General features: G+C 56.4%; 9 protein-coding genes across 9 annotated transcripts; 4 read left to right on the top strand and 5 right to left on the bottom strand.

Annotated features, from left to right (window-relative positions):
- Nucleotides 1-144: 144 nt before the first annotated feature.
- Nucleotides 145-3,188, bottom strand: N657DRAFT_644475 (uncharacterized protein). The gene has a single exon (XM_062792771.1). It carries the CDS (start codon nt 2,966-2,968, stop codon nt 644-646), a length of 2,325 nt encoding a protein of 774 aa, XP_062648034.1. The 5' UTR covers nt 2,969-3,188; the 3' UTR covers nt 145-643.
- A 215-nt stretch (nt 3,189-3,403) lies between these two features.
- N657DRAFT_644474 (uncharacterized protein) lies at nt 3,404-4,943 on the top strand. Its single transcript, XM_062792770.1, has one exon. It carries the CDS (start codon nt 3,696-3,698, stop codon nt 4,773-4,775), a length of 1,080 nt encoding a protein of 359 aa, XP_062648033.1. The 5' UTR covers nt 3,404-3,695; the 3' UTR covers nt 4,776-4,943.
- N657DRAFT_671280 (uncharacterized protein) lies at nt 4,844-7,961 on the bottom strand. Its single transcript, XM_062795587.1, has 5 exons — nt 7,778-7,961; nt 7,661-7,720; nt 7,506-7,588; nt 7,280-7,431; nt 4,844-7,221 (listed from the first exon to the last, which is right to left on the bottom strand). Exons 1-5 carry the CDS (start codon nt 7,806-7,808, stop codon nt 5,040-5,042), a joined length of 2,508 nt encoding a protein of 835 aa, XP_062648032.1. The 5' UTR covers nt 7,809-7,961; the 3' UTR covers nt 4,844-5,039.
- Nucleotides 7,962-8,183: 222 nt separating this feature from the next.
- Nucleotides 8,184-11,022, bottom strand: N657DRAFT_663378 (uncharacterized protein). Its single transcript, XM_062795177.1, has 6 exons — nt 10,481-11,022; nt 10,091-10,420; nt 9,667-10,056; nt 9,316-9,613; nt 8,380-9,259; nt 8,184-8,328 (listed from the first exon to the last, which is right to left on the bottom strand). The coding sequence occupies exons 1-5, from the start codon at nt 10,639-10,641 to the stop codon at nt 8,573-8,575; spliced, it is 1,866 nt and encodes a 621-aa protein (XP_062648031.1). The 5' UTR covers nt 10,642-11,022; the 3' UTR covers nt 8,184-8,328; nt 8,380-8,572.
- Nucleotides 11,023-11,669: 647 nt separating this feature from the next.
- On the top strand, nt 11,670-12,822 carry N657DRAFT_617291 (uncharacterized protein). The gene is made up of 3 exons (XM_062790517.1): nt 11,670-11,795; nt 11,857-12,080; nt 12,140-12,822. Exons 2-3 carry the CDS (start codon nt 12,005-12,007, stop codon nt 12,517-12,519), a joined length of 456 nt encoding a protein of 151 aa, XP_062648030.1. The 5' UTR covers nt 11,670-11,795; nt 11,857-12,004; the 3' UTR covers nt 12,520-12,822.
- A 218-nt stretch (nt 12,823-13,040) lies between these two features.
- Nucleotides 13,041-13,417, top strand: N657DRAFT_571155 (ribosomal protein S30; the record flags this gene model as incomplete). The annotated part of the gene is made up of 3 exons (XM_062788793.1): nt 13,041-13,074; nt 13,156-13,181; nt 13,265-13,417. 3 exons carry the CDS (start codon nt 13,041-13,043, stop codon nt 13,415-13,417), a joined length of 213 nt encoding a protein of 70 aa, XP_062648029.1.
- A 768-nt stretch (nt 13,418-14,185) lies between these two features.
- On the top strand, nt 14,186-15,385 carry N657DRAFT_617285 (ribosomal protein S5). Its single transcript, XM_062790516.1, has 3 exons — nt 14,186-14,490; nt 14,566-14,823; nt 14,900-15,385. Exons 1-3 carry the CDS (start codon nt 14,215-14,217, stop codon nt 15,161-15,163), a joined length of 798 nt encoding a protein of 265 aa, XP_062648028.1. The 5' UTR covers nt 14,186-14,214; the 3' UTR covers nt 15,164-15,385.
- An 837-nt stretch (nt 15,386-16,222) lies between these two features.
- Nucleotides 16,223-17,670, bottom strand: N657DRAFT_655554 (uncharacterized protein; the record flags this gene model as incomplete). Its single annotated transcript, XM_062794613.1, has 8 exons — nt 16,223-16,362; nt 16,405-16,639; nt 16,671-16,820; nt 16,854-16,956; nt 17,085-17,281; nt 17,316-17,403; nt 17,456-17,597; nt 17,628-17,670. The coding sequence occupies 8 exons, from the start codon at nt 17,668-17,670 to the stop codon at nt 16,223-16,225; spliced, it is 1,098 nt and encodes a 365-aa protein (XP_062648027.1).
- Nucleotides 17,671-19,372: 1,702 nt separating this feature from the next.
- N657DRAFT_571177 (uncharacterized protein) lies at nt 19,373-20,586 on the bottom strand (the record flags this gene model as incomplete). Its single annotated transcript, XM_062788795.1, has 3 exons — nt 19,373-19,478; nt 19,732-20,154; nt 20,216-20,586. The coding sequence occupies 3 exons, from the start codon at nt 20,584-20,586 to the stop codon at nt 19,373-19,375; spliced, it is 900 nt and encodes a 299-aa protein (XP_062648026.1).
- Nucleotides 20,587-21,986: the final 1,400 nt, after the last annotated feature.

Genomic DNA, 21,986 nt, shown 5'->3' with positions numbered 1-21,986 from the left:
AGTTCAGGATTTATCCAGCCGTAGTTACAACCTTGTGAAGTCTCATACCTGCGGAGTATCCCTAGGAAGTTTGATCCAAACAGCTACGCTACTGGCCATAACCGATCCGTTCATAGTGTGAAGATTAGCCCGGCCGCAACTGCACCGAGATGTTGATTGAGATTCTCATTCTTACAATTCGATGGGGTATCAGGGAGTCATCATTTGTAGGAGAACCCCAACACAAGAAATGCAAAACCATTTTAAACCAAAGCCAAACACGGTTTCCTGCTGCCGCCAGGCTCGTTGGCCCTCGGTCTTTTCCTTTATGCCTGGGTATCTAGGAGTACACAAAGGCCGACAAAAGAAAACGCTGGCGTCCGGAGGGTGACTCTGTGAGCTGTAGGACAAGAAAAGAAGGAAAATAATCTGTAGGGAAGGATATGTAATCGCCCCTATTTTATGAAGAGCCGCGTCTGGCGACCTTGTAATTCCGCGCAATGCAAAGCAAGCCAACTCACCCATTCTGCGCCTGTTCTGCACTTATTCCGTTGCCCAACCCTGGTCTCTGACAATTGTGTAGTCATACCTTGAGGTGAGAGTACTCCGTGTGTATGGATGTTGCGATAACTCCGCCATCATTCTCTGTCAAGTTGTTTTGTTTCTACCCGCCGTCAGCGGTCAACTCAATCCCACTATCCCTGTCCTGCGGTCCTTTGCTCCATGCCGACGACGCGTCGGCCTCAGCCAGGGACCCCCCGCCGAGCGCGTCTACCGCGTGAATTGTCTCGTCGCCCAGGGTGACGTCCTCAGCGGCCTCGTCGTCCTCCCGCTCCCGTATCTCCACCTCCTCTGGAGCAAGGACTCTCCCGCCCAGTTCGACATCGCTGACGCGGACTTGGTACGCAAGCGCGCGCTTGCCCTCCTTGATCAGCTCCTCGGTCCACCCCAAGCACCGCTTGAGGCTCTGGTTGATTTTCTGGCTGTCGACAAGCAGCTGCTGGTGCTTGGATAGATCCAACTGGAGCCGCCGTTCATCCCTCCGCCGCTTCCGCTGCCGGAGTTCGTTTGCGCCGAGGCTCAGATCCCCCGCGCCGGAAGCCTCCGAGCCCGAGACATCGCCGTCGTCCTCCTCCTCCTCTTCGAGCTCCTCAAGCTCGGCGTCCTCGGCCGCGATCTCGCTCTCTTCCTCGCTCAGGTCGTCCAGGCCCATCCCTGCTCGTGCCAACCCCCCGCCATCCACCGTCGACTCTGAGGGAACCCTACTTCCCGCCACTGTCGAGCCAAAGCTCAGCCTGCCGGACCGAGACAGCCGCTGGTAGCGGCGCAGCTCGGCAGTCTGCTTCCTCAACTGTCTCTCAAGCGTGCGGTTGATGGCCTCGAGGCTGGCGTTGGTGATTTCCAGGTCTTGCACCTTGCGCTCCCGCCGCGCATTGGTTACGAGATCTTCTGTGGCCTGTTGTCCGTCCTGCGATGATGTCTTGGTCGGGCTGTTCAGGGACTCGGGCTGCTGGGCGTCCTCTGGTGGTCCCGCGAAATCTTCAGCAGCCTGTAGCAGAGATGAAAAACCGGCTGAGGCCGGGTTGGGAGGTAATGTCAACCCAGGCTGTGGAGTTTGCAACGGGGATGTGCTTCCAGATGACGGAACAGAGCTCTGGGCCGACACACGTCTCGTGGTGGCGGGGGGCTCGGGAGTGGCGCCGCTCTTGGTGCTGATGTGGGATTTGGGTCGAGCATGAGTGTCAGCCCCTACTTTGGCCAAGCTCGGCTGATTGCTGCCCTGAGAACTTATCACTGGACCAGGAGACCGCGGGGAGGTGGCGGTAGAGCCGCCAGGCTTCGGCGGCGCAGCGTGCTGTTGGTGTTTGACAGGCGATGTAGCCCTCGGAATGCTTCCCTGCTTACTCGTGGGCAACCTAGACGCCGTCGAGACAACCGAGCCCGACGATGTCTGTGGCGATCGCCCGATCTTCGCTGCCGGCTGCAACTCAGGGGCTCCGTTGGCGTAGATGAACTTGCTCATCAGCCCGTCCTGGGATGAGAGCGATGTCAGGGGCGGAGAGAACGGCACAGGAGGTGCGCCAGGCCGCTCAGGGGCCACATTGCCGTTTGCATAGAAGAAAGTTGGGGGTTTCGGCTGTTGTACCGGCGGCGACCTCGAACTCGTAGGCTGCGGCGTCGGCTTTTGAGCATCCGAGGCATAGAAGAATTTCGAGTCTCGGTCTTGTTTCGCGCCGGTTCCAACTTCTGATGGGGGGCTAAACGTCAAGGCTGGCTTCCTGTGTGTGTCATCACCCCCCGGAACGCCCAAGCCCGATCGCGTCTCCAACGATTCGTTACGATCCGGATTCGGTGTGCTATTCGGGGTGCTGTTGACGCTGTCGACGCGACTCTGTCGCGAGCCAGACCGCGGGGTGATGTTGCTGCTCAGAAACGCAGAGACGGGCGACGTCAAGTCGTCTCGGTCGCGCGAGCCGCTGGCATTTACGGTCGATTCGGAAGGCGGACGGCGTCCGAGTGGTGTTGTTGCGAGGGTGGGAGGTTGTTGCGATGTTGGCGCTCGTGCCGCGATCTTCGGGGTTAGGGGCGGTTTGTTGACAGCTCGTGCGACGGTTGGCTGCCGATGCCCAGCAACGGGCGGTCGCTCATACGGCGGCATCTTGGAGGCGGTAAACACGGGCGATTTTGTTGCCTCGCGTCTTGGTTTCACAGCCCGCAACGTCTGCGTGGCATTTTGGTCGCGCAATCGCAGCGGATGGCGGGAGGTCGAGGTCGTGGCGGCAGCTGAACAAGCGGCTGTTGTGGTGGTGATGCGAGCTGTTCTCCTGCCCGCAGCAGTCGTGCCCGTCGTTAAAATTCCCGCAGCCGGTTTGATTCTGGCGGCGCGTGGTGGCGACAGGTTTGAATTACGCTGTGAGTCGGCAGCTGGGTGGGATGCTGGACACCTCGATACAGCGGCTTTGAGGGTTGTTTTGGAAGGGGATGGCATTTCGGCGTCGAGGACGACGACCGGGGACGGGAATTGGACAATTCCAGCGAGACGCGCGAGGTTGAACCCTGAATCTGTTTGGGTTGCTCTGAGTGGTCAACCTTAGCCCGGGACTTACAGGTTGTGTACAACCTGAGGAGGTACAACACGTCGGAATTGGCCAGTCTCTCCCAAAGCGCCAGTTTCTATCTGATCTAGCTAGAGAATGAGAATTGCAATCCGAGGGCTTGAAGCCCAATTCAAAGAAGAGTACGGATCCGTACCCTTCAGCCAGTTCATGTCGATTGATTGTTTACTTCAAGCGCTAAAACAGACGACCCCACCAACCCTGAGCTCAGCCATCCACTCCTGGCCAGACAACAATTGGTGATGCTGCAGGGTCCCTCGTTGCAGAGCCCCCTGCTTCCCGAACCGTTCATTGCGGCGGCCCCGCATCCATCGAATTTCGAGAATCGCAATCTCCTGAAACGAAACAATTCCACCTGCGGGTTTCGTGATCAACTTTCTCATATCAAATTGAAATTCGCCCAGAAATTGCTGTCTTAAGCATTCACGGATAGGGGAGGAAGGAAACGCTTTCCGCCAACTGCTCAAACCAGTTTGTCACCTGTGACTCCTTGAGTACCCCCGCCGATTTATTGGAGATCCTTGGCCTTGATCGCATGATTTGGTACATGTCCCGATAACATACGACATCAGCTACCAACATCCCGCGAACGGCCTTGACATGGCGTTACTGGGCTGCTCACTGATTCTCGCCTCCGTCGTCCTATTCTGCATGCGCAGGCCGGCCTGGTTTTCCTCCATATTCGGAGGTCCTCCGCGACATCGGATAGGGCCGCCGCCAAAGGAGACGCCAGAGACCGAACCTGCCCTCACGCCGGACAGTTCGGAACATCACGGCTCCAAGCGCGAAGACGGCACAGCCGCGCCAACCAACCGGCAGACTGCGGTCCAGGTCCCGATACCTCCTCTCCAGCCCGTGATTCAGCACACGGCTCCAGTGGCAGAGGCGGCAAACCTCGAATCGTCAAACTATGATTCAGCCGGAGATGGCCAAACCACCCCCAAGACTTCGGCAGTCGTCCTCGACACTTCCATCCCAGCATTCTCACTCTCCGTGGCAGAACCAGCCCCCAACGCCTCGAATCCGAACAGAGACGTGGACCCTGGCCCATTATCAACGATCCCAGCACCAACCCTAATGATGCCCCCTCCCCCGCGGCCACCAACTCTCCGCCCACACACCACCAGCACCTCCCCCTCCCTCGCGCTTCCTCCTCAGCGATTCCGCAACAACAACCACCCTCTCCCCGCCCGAGGCCAACAACAACAGCAACCAGGCTGTTCAACCCTCGCCCCGCCGCCAACCCACACCTCCAAACCGACCAAACCCTCGCGCGCCGTCGTCCTCACGCCGGGCCACTCCCCGCTGGACTGGGCGCGGCTCTCCACCAACCCAACAACCGACCTGCGGGGGCTACCGCCAGGCACCCCCTACCTGCGGGTAACGCCGAGCATGCTCAGAAAGATGACAGGTCGTAGGGGAAAGGACGCGTGGACGGTTTTGGGCGGGAGGGTTTACAACATCACGCCGTACCTTGCTTTCCACCCTGGGGGGGAGCCCGAGTTGTTGAGGGGGGCTGGGAGGGACGGGACGAAGTTGTTTGGGGAGGTGCATCCGTGGGTGAATTATGAGGGGATGTTGGCGGCTTGTTTGGTGGGGATATATGTGCCTGAGGAGGAGGATGGGGGTGAGAGGGCGGGTGGTGCGAGAGCTGGGGCAGATATGGAGGCGATGGATTAGTTTGTGAGAGTTCTCGGGGTGTGAGGTGCTTGGAATCTAGAGAGGGACGTCAAATCAAGCCGGGCAAGCGCGGAATCTGCGATGATTTCATTGTACCATAAACCTGTCTTAAAACAGAGTTCCCTGGTGGGAAGCACATTTGATCGAATGATACCCAATCGACCAGAAAGGCGCAGCCGTTTCACAAGACAAGCTGATTTCTTCGTCACATCAACTGCAATATCTCGCTGAGCAAACTGCTTGCTAACCGCCTCAAGACTAGCTTCACCTCCGCCTTCCAAAGCGGAACTTGAGTTCATCCTCACTATCACTCTCATCATCGCTCGGCGGCTTAAATCCCATCCGTGGCCTCTTGGCTGCTGGTCCGCTGCCCGAGTCGGCCGCAGCAGACCGCTTGTTCGACGACGTCGCCGCCTGGCTCTGTGTCTGCGTCTGCGTCTGAGACCGCCCACGCTGCGAATTGGCCTTCTCGGCCGCCTTTGCCGCCCGACTCCTCGGCGGTTCTGTCTCAGGCACGAAACTGTCGTCTTGTCCCGTCGTCCCAAGCTCGGTCGCTTCCTCTTCATCACTGCTGTCGAGGGCTAGGACGGTTCTGCGCATTGCAGGCCTGGGTTTCTCTTGATCCTTTTCCTTGCCCTTGCCCTTGTTCAAGCTGTCGAGCCCGGCGTGCGATGATGCTTGCTGTTGGGTTTGGGTCTGCGAATCCCTGCGCGCCTGACTGTCCCTCTTGCGACGCCCGCTCTCCTCGTCCTCGAGCCAGTAGTCATCACCGATGCCGTACTCCTTCGGCTTGACCTCTTCGAGCTCAATAATGATGCGGGGCGCCGGACGGCCTTGCGCTTCCCCTTGTTTGCGGAACTGCTTGAAGTTCTTGCGGCCGTTCCACCGCGGATCCCACCGGCCGTCGGCGATGTCCCGGTCCCGGTTGCGGCTGTTCGCACCAGGATCCGGGAAATGCACCTCACACTCTTCGATGATGTGCAACGCCCGGATGGCGGCATAGTCGATACCGTCGTCGGGGAGTTCCTCGAGCTCCCTGCGCTTCGCTGCCGCCTGGGCCTCGGCTTCCTCCCGCTGAAGGCGCGCAAGCTCGAGAATATCATCATCTTGCTTGATGGCTTTGCCTTTGCTTTTTGCTCCCTTGCCTTTCTTCGGCTTTTCCACTGGTGACTCGGCGACCATTCCTTCATCTTCGTTTGGTTGCGGCTCTGGTTCGGGCTCAAGGGGCGGGGGCACAGGCTCTTGTCCAGACTCCATTCGCCGCCGCTTGACTGCTGCAGCAGTTGGGGCGATATGATCCATCAGCGTTGACCTGTCTTGCTCCGGGAGTGGCGAGAGAGCACGTTTTCGCTGAGTTCGGCGAGTGTGCCGAGCGTCGCGTGCATCCCCCTCTGAAGGAATGCTTGCTTCCCGGTGCTGGGATACGAACAAGCTGTCTTGAGATGCTGCTGCCACCTGAGAAGGCTCAGCGGGCTGCACCGAAGCGCTTTCCTCGAGAGGTTCCTCGGCATCATCAAAATCGAAGCCTTTAAATCGGCTTCTACCTGCTCTCCGACCCCTAGCTCGGCGCGGAGCTGGCGCAGATTCTTGTTCTGCGGCAGGCTCCTGCTGTTCTTGCGGCTGAGGGGCAGGCTGGTCAAGGTCCATGCGGTCTCCAGATCCCGCTGCATCGAATTGGCTGGCTTCCTCGAGCGGGCGGCATAGCATGGAGGCATCACAGGCAAGAATGGCCTCGAGGAATTCTCGCTGATCAATGGGTCGATGGTCAAGCCGCTGAGCAAACGAAGTGAGGAACTTGGCAAACCACTCAAAGTCCTCGGTCTTTGGGATGTACCGCACGACCACCACTCCCTTGCCCTCGCTGCCATCCTCAAAGGACCGGAGCCCCTTTTCGCCAGCGACGCCTTTGACATATCGGATAAATTCGTCGACATCTGTTTCGCCTGGTATCACCTCCCTAAACAAAGCTTTGCCTTTTCCCGCGGAGATGACGGGGCAGAGGGTCTCGTATTGCTTCCTCTCATAGAAGACAAACATGTATCCGTCAAACACCTCGGCTCGCCGGCCATCAGGGGAGTAGGCTTCCGGCGGCCGGTCGGAGGGCTCCTCACCGCGTGGGGGCAAATGCTCGATGGGGTTCGGCCAAGCGGCCTTGAAGTCCTCTTCCAAGGCACTGGACGCCCCTTCTGCATCTTCTGGAATTTCAGCTGCGTCTGCGATAGCACTGATGAAGCTATCGGTAACGATGTATTTGCCGTTGACCAGCGCCTGTAGCCCTTTCGAAGTATTGCGTTTCCTAGAGACGACATGAGTGGTTTCTCTCTCGTATTCGGCCGAGTACTTGATGTCGAGGTGCTCCAAGCTGTCGCGGAGTCTGGTCCAAGGATCTGCGCTCAGTTCCTTTGCGGTGAAAGAGAAACTGAGGACGATCGGGTGCCATCTTATACTAAAATGAGGAGATACACGTCAGCAACTGTTGCAGTGTTTTCGAAATCATGGCGTACCGGAAGGGCTGGGGACACAGGCCCAACTTCAGTTCGTTCACGTCTTCTGTCAGCGTTTTCTTCTGGCCGCGTATCTGAACGCCATTCAGAAGCGTCCCCTTCTTTGAATCAAGGTCTTTGATCGTAATGGTGGATCGTGAGCGGAGGTTACGCTGCGTAGAGGTCAGGTCAGTGACCAACAACACAACGCGCCAGCAGAGAGCCAACAATACCAGGGACAACGTACGCCGCCGCCCTCAGGGACATCTTCAACCTGAATCGTGATATGTTTCCTAGAGATGGTCTTGTGATCGATGGCAAGTTGGCCCGCTGAAGTCGGAAAGCTAGAGTTAGCAGCTTTGAGAACGCTCCACGCACAGACAACATCGAGACGGAACCTACATTCGGCTACAGTGCGACCAAATAGGTAGGTCTTCCCTGGGCGCAACCAGAGCTTCCGATCTGGTCCTCTGTCAGTTTACCGTCATCGAATGCGCAAAGCTACCGCGGCAAACGCACCCTCAAACAACTCGCTCTCAAGTAACCACATGATCCCCTCCTAGGACGAAGGATCAATTATAGGCTAGCGAATGTACGACACGAACAGACGGCACAGGAATGGTTGAGAGCCAGTGGCCTGGTTACGAACGCTGATTGTTGCACCAGGCGCGATGTGGAGTGGGGGCGCCCAGCTGAGTGAATCCGAAATCGTTTGAGTAGTGAAACACGTCATTTGCGCGACACCACGTGAACGTAAAACAGCGATTATCTTAGCCGGGGACATGGCCTTACTACGGAAGCCAGTATTGACATACGGAAATTAATTGAAAAGGTAGTTTGTGCATCAATGCAGCCACCTCATTGTGTAAGTCATTGCTATTATAGGCTAGCATGATAAATTAGTACTATATCGAATAAATAATGAGCTGATCCTGGTTATAGTTCTTAGAACTATATGAAGTAGATATAGCTACTAGCTGAATAGGGAATTATAAAGCCACCTGAACTTAGCGAGCAATGATCATATAAATAGCAATTGAAATTGAGCCATCCGGGTTGAGCGTAGATAACTAGTGGTTTTCAGTTAATTTCCGAATGTCACTACCGGCTTGCGCACTTACCATATTTGGACATTCCCAATCCCTCAACTGGTCTTCAGTTTTCTGCTTCGGCCGTCGACATGACCGGCCCTCTTCCCCCGGCCAACACATTACTCAACGAAAGATCAAGGTAACCGCGATGTCCAACATCACGCAAATCAATCCATATCTTGAGACCTGATACCTGCCTCAGCATCTAACCCAAGCTCAGACACTACATGGCATGCAGCAGCTGCGGAGCCAAGAATGAGAGCTTCACAAGGTGTCCCTGCCAGGCCTCGGCAGGATCCTTCGTCTCAGGCAGCGCTGTCGCGACCACCTTCTCTACCCCATAGAGATACGGCTTCTCATCAGCGTAGCAGTCCGTCTCTTGCTCCTCCGGCAGGGTGCCGTCGAGGATGAACGCCCTGGCCATCGTCTCGGTGCAGTTCGAGGTATCCCTTGACGAATGGCCATATCCGTGGTGCACAATCAGCCGCGCGTTCCATCCCATCTCCTGTAGCAACCTCCTCCCGTTTCCTAGCGGAGTGGCCGGATCATACGTCTCGGCGATGAGCAGAACCGGATGCCTGAGCGTGTGGTTGAGGTCGCCCCGATACACACCTACCGGCTGGGGCCAGTACGTCAAAAAGTGCCGGCACGGAAGAACACCATACATTCGGGAGTTGCCCGCGATCCAGTTCCCCGTCGTCATGTTGCCCCACAGCGACAGCCACCGGTCGAGGTCGTCGGGATCCTGGACGTCAAAGGAATCCGCGCAGATAACGAGGTTGCCCAGCTCATTATCTGACCCCGGAACTGGTGTCGGCGAGCTAGGGGCCTCCGGATCATACCACCACGCCGATGTCTCGAGAAGAGGAGCCGCGAGCGTCAAGTTGCCTCCCTCAAGCTCATAAGCGCACTAGCAAGCGCGGGCCAACTCCTCGCGTTATACAGCGCGCCGTATATCAGGTCGACAAGGTGAGAATACGTCACCAAGGTCGGGCCGCTGGTCGGGAGGTATGCTGGAACCGGACGATAGGCAAGGGACGCCACCAGAGCATCCATGCGAGCCTCAAGGTCCAGGTGCGTAGCGGGGCCGTCTTCCTTCGTCGGCTTGGCAAGCGCACAATACATGGGGCCTGCGTTCACACATTCGCCCAAGAAACCATCGTGCCAGGCGTCGGTGGCGTAATCTAGCGCCGTCCAGCCAAACCCCCCGCGCAGGCGGTGGTCCCGCACACACTCGGTACCGTCCAGAATGAGCCGGCCCACGCTGTTCGGAAACATGGCCGCGTACGTCTGGCCAATGCCCGTTCCATAGCTTACAGGTATCCCGTCAACTCGTCCTCCCCGAGCGCGATCCGGATCTGCTCCGGATCCCGCGCAACCATCCCAGTACCCACGAAACGACCGAGATCGCCGTGCCTTTCCCAACAGGCGCGTATGACGGCCGCGTTCATGGCGTCTACCAGCTCAAGCTGTTGCCGGGGTGATGCCGAGACGGTGTAGTGAAGCGATGTGAGGCGGCTCCAGCGATCCCGGCTCGCGTCGTTGGGGCAGCAGGCAATGGCGGGGAGCGAGGCGTTCACGCTCCGCGGGTCCCAGCCCAGCACGTCGAACTTGCCATCACTGAAACGTGCGCTGATGGTCTCTGCCGCACGCCATGCGTACAAGGTACCGCTACCTCCGGGTCCGCCAGGTTCAATGGCAATTGTCCTCTCACTTTTTCTACCGCTAGACATGCTAGTACTTGTCGCCAACTCGTGCCAGGCCTGAGACTCGAAATCTGGTCACGGCGAGGCGGGCGATCCGGCTGTCGGACTTGTTAGTGTAGTCGAGGGGGACGTCCAGGTATCCGCACATGTAGATCCCGCGCCCGGCATACGGATCTTCCCCTCTGGTGCCGTTCCCCTTGTTCCGAGGGGAGGCCCAGCTCCAATGGCTCGGGTTGCGGTCAAAACGAGAAGCCCAAGCTTGCCCGGGATTGCTATCATCAAGCGGCGGTGGTAATGTCGCTGGGGTGCATGGAATGAGATGGAATGGGTCAGTCTCCGACGGGAATATGCCGTAAGGTGAGGTTCTGTCCACATGCTCGCCGTGATAAGCGAAGTGCCCGGCTGAGTCGGAAGTTGGGCATGACCGGTCGGGGTTGGGCCGCAGCTGCGGAAAGGCGCCGAGGAGAATCACGGCCGAGATAACCACTGCTGGGATGAACCGACCCCGCCGCATTCCGCGAGGCGGTGGCAGAGGCGGCGGCAGCGGCGGCGGCGCATGTCTGGCTAGTTCTGAAACCCTCCCCATTCCGTCTTCGAGTTTGTTGTCGAGGAGGGAAATGAGTCCAACACAGAGTCAGGTGTAGTACGGTGTTAAAGTTGGGCCTTGGCGCTTCAACGTAAGCCCCGGGGCGTGGCCGAAGAGGATCCCTCTGGAGTGCGGATGGCATCCCTCCTGCCTGGTTCGGACTGGAAGTTCGACTTTGTTTTTTGGCTCATGTGAATTTGCTGGGGCTTGCTTCTCATCATGAGTCGTCATGTGTCCTGAGTATCAGAAGGCAGCTTGAGCCTCCGTTCTCTTCTCTGCAGCAACTGTCTCGCCATCCCTGACCACGGCAGGTCCCTTTGGAGCGAAGACCGGGAATGCCTCACGTTGAGAGCACTCACATTTGCAGAATGTCGCCCTGTATTGCACGGTTGGACGCACGGATACCTCACCGCTCGACTTTGAGCTACCTTGCAGTCAGACTTGCTGGCTAACAGGATGTACGTTAGGAACTTCTTATGCCGACGGAGGTAGAAACCGCTCGGTGGCTCTCGGATGGTTATGGTACCTTGTGGTCTTGCAAATTTCCTGAGCACTGGCTCCTTTTGGAAGCATCACCATGACCAATTTCTTGAGCTGCGGTGAAGTGGCTGTATGACTTGTGAACTGATCTGGTGAGGCTACCGTAGAGTTTCCATGCAACGGTCATTGTTCGGGGTTGGCCTGGCTCGCTCTAACTGTCAGAGGTAACGTTAACCAATTCCGAGCCAGTCCAGCTGTTACGGCGATTGTACCGTAATTTGTCTTATACCAAAATATCATCCCATTGTTTCACACCGAGAGATGTGATGGCGGAGGTTCTCCGACCTGTTCGTCCGAAGCTTGGCAGGGTTCTTCAGCCGGCGCTTATGCGGAAACGGAAACGGATATTGAAATCACTGCATGTCTGCAATGGTCCAAGCGATTACGTCAGAGCGCTTCGTTCATTTGTTCCGTTCTGGGTATCCTTCGCTGTCCCTGCACAAAAGCAGGAAGAGCTGTAATCCCCTTCTTCTGTCCTGCTTGTTTGACTCCATTTCTGACCAAGCCCAGAACAGCGGTGTTGGAACGTCCGATCTTAACTGTCCTACTCTGAGTTGTGGCTGTCGGGCTGAGGTTGGAGTTCACATTACCTGCAACACGTCATCCCTCCTTCCGTGAGCTTGTTCCCCAGCAAGACAATGCACACCCCGAAGCTGACGACAGGCGACAACCCAGAAAGATATATAACCTGCGGACCTTTCCGTCGGAGGGCTCAGACCCAGGTACTCTCTCTTGCTTCAATAAGTCTCTCAACAACCTCCCGTTTTCGAGACACCGAAGTCTCCGACTGTTGACAGCACGCTCTGTCAAGGACATCGCCGCAATGGAGCGCTTCGTACCTATCGCCCAGGCCGTTACGGCTGTCTTTGCTGTCATAGAGCTAGGCTTGACGTCTTACCGTGAGTAGTCAACACATCAAGCGACCTTCGAATAATACCATTTGCTAACCATGTTACAGTTGTCAGCCCATGGCGCTGGGGGACGCCGAGCATCCTAGGCTTCATGCTATTCAACTCGCTCTGGTCCCTGCTGGTTCTCGCCTACCTCTTCTTGACGCCCCTCTACTTCTCCCGCCTTTACCACAGCCTCGCGGCGCTAGTCATCGAGTGGATCACCGTCATTTTCTGGTTCGCTGGCTCCATCACTCTGGCCTCGTACGGCGCCACCAGTAGTTGCGCTGGCAACAATTATTGCGGTTCTTGGCAGGCGGCGATTGCATTCGGTTTCTTCCTTTGGGCGCTCTTCACCTTCTTTGCTGTTGTCCATACGATGGCATTCTTGCGAGGGAACAAAGGGCACACTGCCACTGGCCAGCCCACACCATACGCTGGCGCATAGTTGTAAGTCCCGGCGTTGTGGGAAATGGTAATGGCAGGTCTGGGACATGCCATGCTCGAAGGAGGAACAATTATTCTGCAAAGCACCGAGAATTTGACTATGGCAACGGGAAGAGATGAGGAGGAAGTCTTGAGGAGGACTGGGACTCAGAGCACGGCAGCGGGAAGAGATGAGGAGGAAGCAGTGGCTGCGAGAGATTGATGAACCTATGATACCCACTGTAATGGCGATGACTTACACCTCATTAGAGTTTGATACACTGCAGTTCAGAAGAGACACGCGTCCGCGGCGATTGCAAACCAGGTCGCAGGTGATGTGGCGTTTGCAGTACATAGTTAACCCTAACCCGTGGATCGCGGGCGTCGAGTCATCAGTGGGCCACCCTATATTTTGCGCCAACAGCCCACCCAGTTGGCTGCCTCACCCAGCAGCCTGCCGGATTTCAATCATCGAATCTACCACCGCCGCACGGAAGACACGAGTCTCTGATCACTCGCTCAGTACCAACTTTTATATTTAACATGGGGAAAGTTCACGGTTCCCTTGCCCGCGCTGGTGAGTTACTGACTTCAAAGCTTGGGCGTCATGCGCCACGGCGGTCTCGGAGAAGGAGTGATTGCTAACAAGTGCGCGCAGGCAAGGTCAAATCGCAAACTCCCAAGGTATGGATCCTATGCATCAACATCCCATGATCCGACGACCACGGTTTTCCGTGGTTAACACAGCGCGCGTACCGCCTTTCTAGGTCGAACCCCAGGAGAAGCCTAAGACACCCAAGGGCCGCGCCCATAAGCGCGAGCTGTACAGCCGGCGCTTCGTCAACGTTACTGTCACTCCAGGCGGCAAGCGGAAGGCAAGGAAGGCGATGGATTGTGTTTTAGGATGTCTCTCGCAATGACTGACGAATGGACAGATGAACGCGAACCCGACCGCTTAGAAAACAGAGATAGGGACAGGATGATTAGGGGAGGGAGACAGGAAGAGGGAGCGAGGTGGTGTAACGGAATTTCGGGAACATGGGGGATTAAATCACTTAACGGCGTTTGGACTCGGCTGGTTGGCATGGTATCGCAAGGGGCTCATCATCATGGCATGCAAGCACTGTTGGCGGCTCTTCCTGGCCTGTATTTCGGGTGGTAGGCGTTCCGGTCGCGGGATGATATGATGCCAGTTGAGCAACTTCTGGTCGGACATCTACCAGGCGTGATGTTGGCGTCGTCTGGTTTGCGACGCCGCTTCCCTTGCAACTGCAACACTCGGCTATTCCCTTGTCCGGTTTGTGCTTTTCAACATGGTCATTTCAGCGATCTGCAGGTTCTGTGATTATACCGGGTCGGTTTGGTCTCATGAAGTTCAAGCAATAGGCAAAAGCATTGTGCTGGCGCTTGAGGCCCTATCAAAATTCATGACCATCCATGGTATCTTGGTGACATGCGCCTCAATCGAAGTAGTTAGGTGATGATCTGGCTCTTCACCTCGGTGAGCGGTGAGCTGCAGGGCCCACCTTGATGTCTCCACCAATGGCGGCCTGCAATCTTGGTCCCACACCACTTTAGGGTTGGTGCTTGGCACACGAGAATTTCACAGCAAAAAGCTCCCCACCTCGAAAATCGTCGACCGACCCAGGTATTCGTTCGACCCGAGTCCCGCGACGACAACACTTCCCGTTCAACAATCCAACCGACAATTACAACAATGGCTGATCGGGGAACTGGTGCCCGCGGCGGCGGCTTCGCTTCTCGTGGCGATCGTGGTGGTGACCGTGGCCGTGGCCGTGGCGGTCGCCGTGGTGGACGTCGCGGCGGCGGCAAGAGCGACGAGAAGGAGTGGCAGCCCGTCACCAAGCTCGGCCGTCTCGTCAAGGCCGGCAAGATCAAGAGCATGGAGGAGATCTACCTCCACTCGCTCCCCATCAAGGAGTACCAGATTGTGGACTTTTTCCTGCCCAAGCTCAAGGATGAGGTCATGAAGGTGCGCATGGCGGGATCTGGCCGACCGGCTTTGCATTTGGCGGGTTTCTAACGGTCATTTTTCCCCAAACAACAGATCAAGCCTGTACAGAAGCAAACTCGTGCCGGTCAGCGCACCCGGTTCAAGGCCATTGTTATCATTGGTGACTCCGAGGGCCACGTTGGTCTCGGTATCAAGACCTCGAAGGAAGTTGCGACCGCCATCCGTGCCGCCATCATCATCGCCAAGCTCAGCGTTATCCCCGTGCGGCGTGGGTACTGGGGCGCTAACCTCGGTCTCCCCCATTCTCTGCCCACCAAGGAGAGCGGCAAGTGCGGTTCCGTCACCGTCCGCGTAAGTGCCCCAGGCGACCAGATTCAGCGGCAATACAAGGGGGTTGGTTAGGGATGTGCTAACTGGTATCTATTAGCTTATCCCTGCTCCCCGCGGTACCTCTCTCGTCGCTTCTCCCGCTGTGAAGCGTCTCCTCCAGCTCGCCGGTATCGAGGACGCCTACACCTCGTCCTCCGGCTCGACCAAGACCCTCGAGAACACCCTCAAGGCGACCTTTGCCGCCGTCTCCAACACCTACGGCTTCCTCACACCCAACCTGTGGAAGGAGACTAAGCTCATCAGGAGCCCTCTGGAGGAGTTTGCCGACACCCTGCGGGACGGCAAGCGGTATGCTCACTAAGGTACTGGGTGAGGGTAAGCTCAGTCAGCGGGGAAAACGGTGCTTCGGGGCGTCTATGGATTTGGGCTTTGCATGGGCTCCGGCAATGGCATAGATTGAGGCTGTCGAAGTTTTAGCACGATCGCCTGAATCAATTTCACAATATCAACGACACTTATGGGTGCCCGTGGCCCGTTGAGTTTGTCCGTTCGTGGGAAGTTGTGGCAGTCCGTAATTGATCAGTCATCCTTGGATATCATGAACTAGGCCGCAGTAAGAACGTGTACTTCCATCTTGCCCGCTGTCGCCCCCAGGAATCCTGGTCTCCCAGACGTAGGTAGACACTGTCGAACACATGCTGACCAAGTGTGACAAGATCCTCCTCGCGCGAAAATATCGGTACTGGGATGCCGGAAGAACTCAGCCATTGGCCTTGGGACAAACATACTAGGCCCTTGACCTTCTTTCCTGTTTTATTCAAACCACTTCTCCGCCCCTTTATCCCGCCGTTACGGACCTTGCTTCGACATGACTTCGCCGCCCATAAATCCGGCAATGTGCCGACAACAGTGGGAAGCAGTTCCGAGACGGTGACATGGAATATGTCTCGGATTTTGAGACAGCAACAATGCTCGACTTCGATGAGGTCGACCGTCCGAAGTTCTCTGATCTTCAATCCCCTTCTCCTCACCACACTCTCGGGCTGGCATGGTCTGTTTCCTCGCGACGTCGTCAAGCGCCTCTCCTTGTCTGATATTTCCCGGAGCTGCCAAACATGGCATTGTCGTGTTCCGACCCAGGACTTGAACATGATATTGCTGTCATAACCTTTGAACTTCTTGCCATTCCCTTAACCCGGACTTCGGTCAACTTCGGCTAGTTTTTGGCATCATCGACAGCTGAAGCTGGACCTTAGCCGTTTCCGGGAAATGCTATTGAATCCACCACCGACATCTCCATGGTGGTGGTCCTCGAATTGTGACGCGCAGGCCTCCAGCGTTCCGGACGGAGGAGTTTTAACTTGACTCCTCGTTTTTGGGGTCATCAGGAGGTGAGTGTACCTCGTCCTTCTTGGGGTGTTCATGAATGCATCTGAGTCCCCACCAACGCAGCCTGTTCTCCAGCAACCCCTTCAAACATTACGCATTCAAGCAGCGATGAGCAGCCAAGGCGATTATCGCGATGGAGACCTCCTATGATCTCGCCGGATCCCCACAGCCCTTGGATCGGTCTCTGTTCTTCCCCTAGCTCTGACGACTAACTCGCGCCCGCTCGTTGAAGACGGCACCGCTCAATGGTGAAGTGCGCGACGGGCGTCATCCTCCCGATACACACCTCGGCGTCGTGGTCGACTACGTCCACGCCGCCGTCGACAATACCAAGCCTCCAGTGCCCAAACGTGACCCGCCCAAATTCGTCCTTCTTCTCCCCACGCACTGCCCTGACATACCCGCGCAGCGTCTTCCTCGTGACCTCGTTCAGCCCCCGCACCGTCTTCTTCTGCAACAGTCCCTTCCCAGATTAGAACCCAACATGCCCCGCCGCGGCCTGTTTGTGTCTTGCCCGGGTCAAGCAGCAACTGCACATCCCACTGACGCAGACAACCCCTTTCCACCTCATCATCATCAACAGGTCGCAGCCCCGCCACTGCTTTGCTTACCTTCTCCCTAGTGTCAAGCTCATTCAGTCGGCAAACCTCATCCACCGGTACAGCAGATTTTCCCCTTTCAACACGCAACATGTCAGCCGCAAGAACCTTACCCGCTGCCTGCGGGTTGGAAGGGTCGACGAAGCCCGCCGGATGGATCTGCACGCTCTCAATGTCCATTAACCGGGCGCCGACGGCGGAGAACACCGTGTGCGCGCCGGGCCCATGGGCCGTTGGTCGACGGCAGACCGACCATATCAGGGCGGTACTGGGCTAGCAGGCCGTTAGGGGTACTTGTCGCCCCCGAAGCCGCTCGTGGCGAAGACCACAAAGCCGTGGAGGGCGTTGGTGGAGTTGGAGGAGGCGGTGCGGCACTCGACGCCGGTTACTACTGCTGCTTGGGTGGTGGCCGTGTTGGTGGTGCTGTTGTTGGCCTTTTCGTTCTCGGTGGCGGTCTTGGTGAGGTGTCTGGTCACTTCCGCTTCGGTCGCCTTGTTCCTTGCAGTTTGCGAGGAGGGAGATGACGATAGCTGCGCCGCGCGAAGCCGTGCCTGCGCCTCGATGCATGCGAGGCTTGCTATGGTCGACGCTCTGGTCGACGCTCTGGTCGACGCTCTGGTCGGTCCATTAGCATTGAGATGAGGGTTTTGTGCTGTTTAATAGACTCGGGGATGGAAGGATAAAGGCGAGATCTCGCGGACCGGACTGTGTCGTCCTGGAAGCTCTGATCCGTGCCATTCTTGGCAGCATTCTGAAGCCATGTTGACGTACCGTTGATTCTGGATGGGGCTTTGATGTTGTTGCTCCCTGGTTAGCAGTTCGCTTGAGCAGACAGACCGAGGCGGTGGTACAAGATTGCTGTGCTGGGTATCAGAACCATGCTGGGAAACACTATCGAGGGGGTACACTGTCTTGTCATCATAATCTATACCTAAACACACGTAAAGGCTTTAGAGTTGCAGCACCAAGTGTTCACAGAATGAGCCTAACAGTCGAAGAAGAGGCAAACGCATTCCGATTTGATTTTTAGTCTAGACACGTCGTGTAATTCACGGATGTCGCCCCTCTCATTTGGGATGAAGCGGACATCAGGTTATATTGGGCTGCTATCGAATGCTTGTCTGCCTGTGGGCGTCCGATACGAGCAAATTGCACGATGTCGGGACAGCACAACAAGAAAGGGTGGGACGGCTTGTGAGATACTGCTTCTGCTTGACCTGTCTCCCATCATCCGATTTCTTGACAAGCAGAGATCAGGCGCTGGAGAGGTTAGTTCAAAGTCAGCTTTCCAAGGCCTACGTCGTAGCTGGAAAGGGAGAAAGGTGGGCGGGGGGAGAGACGAGAAGGAAGGTTGCCGTGGGGGGGAAGGGTTATTAGGATTTCGTGCCTTCCATTCTCAGTTCTCCTGGACTGCATCACACCATGATACGTTCCTTCCCTCATCACCCGCAGTTCAATGATCCTGTGGAACTGAGGAAGGTGCCACGATCACAATGAGAAGTCCGTCTGATATGTCTTGGCGTCGTGTGCATGAAGTCGGAGTTTCCAATCGGGTTTCTGCAGTAAAAGTTTGCAAAGGTACCAAATTGTGTTCTACAGTACGGATGTACTGTACCTAGATAGGCATCTCCAGAACGAGCCCAGTATTTCGACTTCCCAGGCCCAGTAAAACGACGCACCTCCTACCACACAACATTTCGCAGCGACATCACCGCCAATCCAGGTCTTTATTACATCGAGAGGAAAAAAAGGAAACCGTCATTGCCAATTCGCTTTTCAAAACGCAGCCTTACTCAGGCTCGCTCGGGTCGTTCAGTCACCTGGCGTAAGCCACGATATAGGGCCGAGCTAGCGGACCCACTATCCGAGGTGTAGCTCGATATAGAGCGAGCGCTTGTAAGCCGTAGGCGTACGTAATGATAAGAAAAAGGCTTAGAAAGTATGATGCATCGTGAGAGAGGGCAATTTACTTCAGTTTGCATTACTGCCTTAGACCTCTTCATGTAAAGGCAAAGTGGTGGTACCTTTCGGTAGAAATGTTGATGGAGTCGAAATACTGGGCTCGCTCCAAAAGTCCATCCTCTCAAGAAAATTGTTGGGAAACTGCTAGCAGAAAACACAGCGGGTTCCCCGATAAAAAAGGTCGTTAAGCGCTACAGTCGAGACGAGGATGTAGTATGCGGCAGTTCTCCAAGCATTGCGGGTGCCTTTCAAGAGAACCCGGCAACGTGTTCCAGCATGGAGACGTGTGGAGGTGCAATCACGACTCGTGGTCCAAACCTCCACGTTCGTCAAAAGATCCGCAGAAACAACATCCGAGTCAGGGAGGTCTTTAAGTCCATCTCTCTTTGGTGGGTAAATATTACAAACGGATATCATTTCGGCTTTGATCCAACCCCCATATGGCGTTTTCCCAGTTGCGCACCCACAATTGCGCCGCATGTCAAGAGCGTTTGACGACATTGGCGGACATTAGCGAGTGCGAATACCACCACACCGAAGCACCAACGCAACCCAAAAAATCAAGAAGTTTCCAAAACTAAAAGCTGTAACCCAAAATACCCCCAAAAAAAATATACCATCTAAGCAGCCGTCGTAGTGTTGCGGCTAGCCGACTTTGCGAGACGGAGCTCGCGGCCCTTCTCCGACCATGGGAAGTGGAAGACAGGAATGAGGAAGAATGAGTTGCTGTAGAAGAGAAACAAATTGCGTCAGCCAAACCATTCCATCGAATGCGGCTCAAAAGCTGGGCAAAGCTGGGCATTTCTTGGGTGACGCTGGTGGCGTGCCATTGATTGGGCTTGGCTTATGCTAGCCAACGACCACACCCGACGCTAGGTCCCGGCAGGCGAAGAAAAATTTGGACGACCGAGCAAAGTCATGACGACGACAGCGGCGAAGAGTAAAATGAAGCAGCGAAAAAGGGGGAGGGGATACACACCTGCTATCGGCAATACCGGCAAAGGCATTATACCAAGCCAAGAAGGCCGCGATCATGCCAAAGCCACCACCGGCTTGAGTAAGCCTGTGGGACGATTCGGTCGCACCGTTGTCGCTAGCGTAGTGGCCGCAGGCGAGCATCAGGAAGGCCAGGTCGAGCGTGAAGAAGAGCAGGAAGAACATGACGGTTGAGCGCAGCGTGCACAGCAGCAGGATAGTCGTAAAAACGAACCAGCCCGTGAGGAAGAGGCCGATTGCCGAGTCCACCATCTTGGGGTCGACCGCCTTGGTCTCGTCAGTCATGTACGGCCCGCCGGCGCCCGTGATGTTCCAGTGAGGGGTGAGAAGGATCCCGTAGGCGATCCAGAAACCGCCGTAGGACGAGAGAGCGGTGGCACCGAAGGTGTTACCGACAGCCATTTCCCTAGCAACATGTGTCAGATCCCAACGGACTGTTACCGCTAGTTCATGGCATCCCAACTTACCACATGCCCGCGAGGAGCTGGACGAGACCACCATAGCCGAATGCGAGGGGAACAGCAACATTGGGCGCGGTTACACCGCGCGCATTCATGTTGATGGCCGAGAGGACGAAGGTGGTAAGAGCGAAAGCGGAGAGACCGAGCGGCGCGGGGTTGGCGAACTTGCGGTGCTCTTGCGGCCGCCAGAGACCGGGCTGGAACTCACCACCGAAGGCGGGCAGCCGGGGCTCGTTGTCGGAGTGGAGGTGTTGCATCGGATTCCGGTAGTCGAAGCCGCGGTGGTGGGCCGCATTCACACCGTTCGACGAAGTGGCAGAGCCCGTGGTGTGGCCAAGATCTTTCTCGGCCGCCGTGTGGTTCACCGCGTCGGCCATTGTGCTGTGCCTCGGTTGGTCGAGGTCGCTAACGATGACAATATCTGGCGAGCTGATTGTTTGAACGGCGGTGCCAAACTCCTTGACTATGGCGGAGAGTTACGGCAGGCGATGAGCAGCCAGGCACGAAGGTGGGCAAAGTTTCCTCAGGAGCAATACTGGGGTGAAACAGTGACCAAGGGGTGACGTGCCTCATATACTCTGTAGGGTAGTGCTCTGCGCAACACCCACACCAGCCCGGGTTTGCTTTGCTACTAGGTCTTGTGTGCAGAGCAACCCCAGTGATTTGGGCATGGTCAAATCAGAGAGCACGCCAGTGAGTGGAGGGGCGGGTCGAGCAGCCCGGGCCTGCTCCTCTCATCCGCCGAACCCACCCACCCCGTGGTCGCTGACATGAACTTTCGGTACAGATCCCCGGTCTTGGTGGCTGTCTGATAGGGTCGAGCAGCAAATCCCGGGACATATGGATCTCGTCCGACCAATATCCCAGGGTATTACACGGCTGGATGGGATATTGCGGCGGGGTCTTCCAACAATCACTTTGTGACTTCGGATTGTCGGATAATCTACCGAGCTTGTGTTCAAGTCATGCTGGCGTCCACGGGGACAGCAAACTTGCCGGCACTGGCTTTAAGGCCGTACTGAGCTTTCCCTCGAGAGAACACAAGCTCTAACTGTTGAGATGAGAAGGGCGAATAACGGGCCAGCACCATGAACCATCATATCCCCACAAGTCATGGACGGCCCCACCTCGTGGGAAAGCTGACAAACGTGGAGCATCTCTAGGCTTGTCATTGTCAAAAAATATCCGCTTTGATGGCTCGAAATGTGGGTAAGAATGCTCTCTTCCAGAGTATCAGCACACATGCAGAACTTGGGGTCTCCTGGGGGCGTGGAGCACAGGAAGAGAGGATCCTGCCACCAATCTGAGCCACCTCGAGGCCCCAAAAATCTTCTGCAATGCTTGTTGCAAATCTGAGAGCGGTTCCGGACGAGGCGCGCAAGGGATGACGAACGCTTGTTCATGACGAAACCTCACGCTAGAAACACTAGAGAAAGGTACCGATATGTGATCCGTTGGGGAACGCCTTCGCACTGCAGAAAAGGCCTGACCCGCCATTAGCGAGTGACCTGTTCGACGGTTAAGGTCCCAGTTGACGGAGTGGCTTGTTGGGTGCTGGGCTGATCGTTGAGGCGGGGACGTCGTCCAATGTCTGGGGTAAACCCAAAAGGGCCCTGGCACCGGCTCAATGGAAGTACGGGAATAATCATGTAAAAGGGTCCTAGGCCACGCATACCCGTTGAGGCGCCATCGCAGTGCTCCGACAACCGCAAGGTTCTCTTCCACGTTGCAAGGGCCGGGTCGTGGAGATGAAGCAAGGCCTGGTCTCATGGAGAAG

This window comes from Parathielavia appendiculata (genome assembly GCF_033297405.1).
Source record: "Parathielavia appendiculata strain CBS 731.68 unplaced genomic scaffold N657scaffold_5, whole genome shotgun sequence".
Taxonomy (NCBI): Eukaryota; Fungi; Ascomycota; class Sordariomycetes; order Sordariales; family Chaetomiaceae; genus Parathielavia; species Parathielavia appendiculata.
Note: the sequence above shows the minus strand (reverse complement) of the source record. Positions and strands in the feature narration are given on the sequence as shown.

Bases quoted from the DNA above. Each gene is read 5' to 3' on its own strand.
- N657DRAFT_617291 (XM_062790517.1), top strand. From the start codon at position 12,005: ATGGAGCGCTTCGTACCTATCGCCCAGGCCGTTACGGCTGTCTTTGCT. The intron at 12,081-12,139 runs GTGAGTAGTCAA...ACCATGTTACAG, and splicing joins GCTAGGCTTGACGTCTTACC to TTGTCAGCCCATGGCGCTGG.
- N657DRAFT_671280 (XM_062795587.1), bottom strand. From the start codon at position 7,808: ATGTGGTTACTTGAGAGCGAGTTGTTTGAGG. The intron at 7,432-7,505 runs GTACGTTGTCCC...ACCTCTACGCAG, and splicing joins ATGTCCCTGAGGGCGGCGGC to CGTAACCTCCGCTCACGATC. The intron at 7,222-7,279 runs GTACGCCATGAT...TCCTCATTTTAG, and splicing joins CTGTGTCCCCAGCCCTTCCG to TATAAGATGGCACCCGATCG.
- N657DRAFT_663378 (XM_062795177.1), bottom strand. From the start codon at position 10,641: ATGGGGAGGGTTTCAGAACTAGCCAGACATGCGCCGCCGCCGCTGCCG. The intron at 10,421-10,480 runs GTCATGCCCAAC...GCATGTGGACAG, and splicing joins CTGCGGCCCAACCCCGACCG to AACCTCACCTTACGGCATAT. The intron at 9,614-9,666 runs GTAAGCTATGGA...GTTTCCGAACAG, and splicing joins GACGAGTTGACGGGATACCT to CGTGGGCCGGCTCATTCTGG.
- N657DRAFT_644475 (XM_062792771.1), bottom strand. From the start codon at position 2,968: ATGCCATCCCCTTCCAAAACAACCCTCAAAGCCGCTGTATCGAGGTGT.
- N657DRAFT_617285 (XM_062790516.1), top strand. From the start codon at position 14,215: ATGGCTGATCGGGGAACTGGTGCCCGCGGCGGCGGCTTCGCTTCTCGT. The intron at 14,491-14,565 runs GTGCGCATGGCG...CCCAAACAACAG, and splicing joins TCAAGGATGAGGTCATGAAG to ATCAAGCCTGTACAGAAGCA. The intron at 14,824-14,899 runs GTAAGTGCCCCA...GGTATCTATTAG, and splicing joins GCGGTTCCGTCACCGTCCGC to CTTATCCCTGCTCCCCGCGG.
- N657DRAFT_644474 (XM_062792770.1), top strand. From the start codon at position 3,696: ATGGCGTTACTGGGCTGCTCACTGATTCTCGCCTCCGTCGTCCTATTC.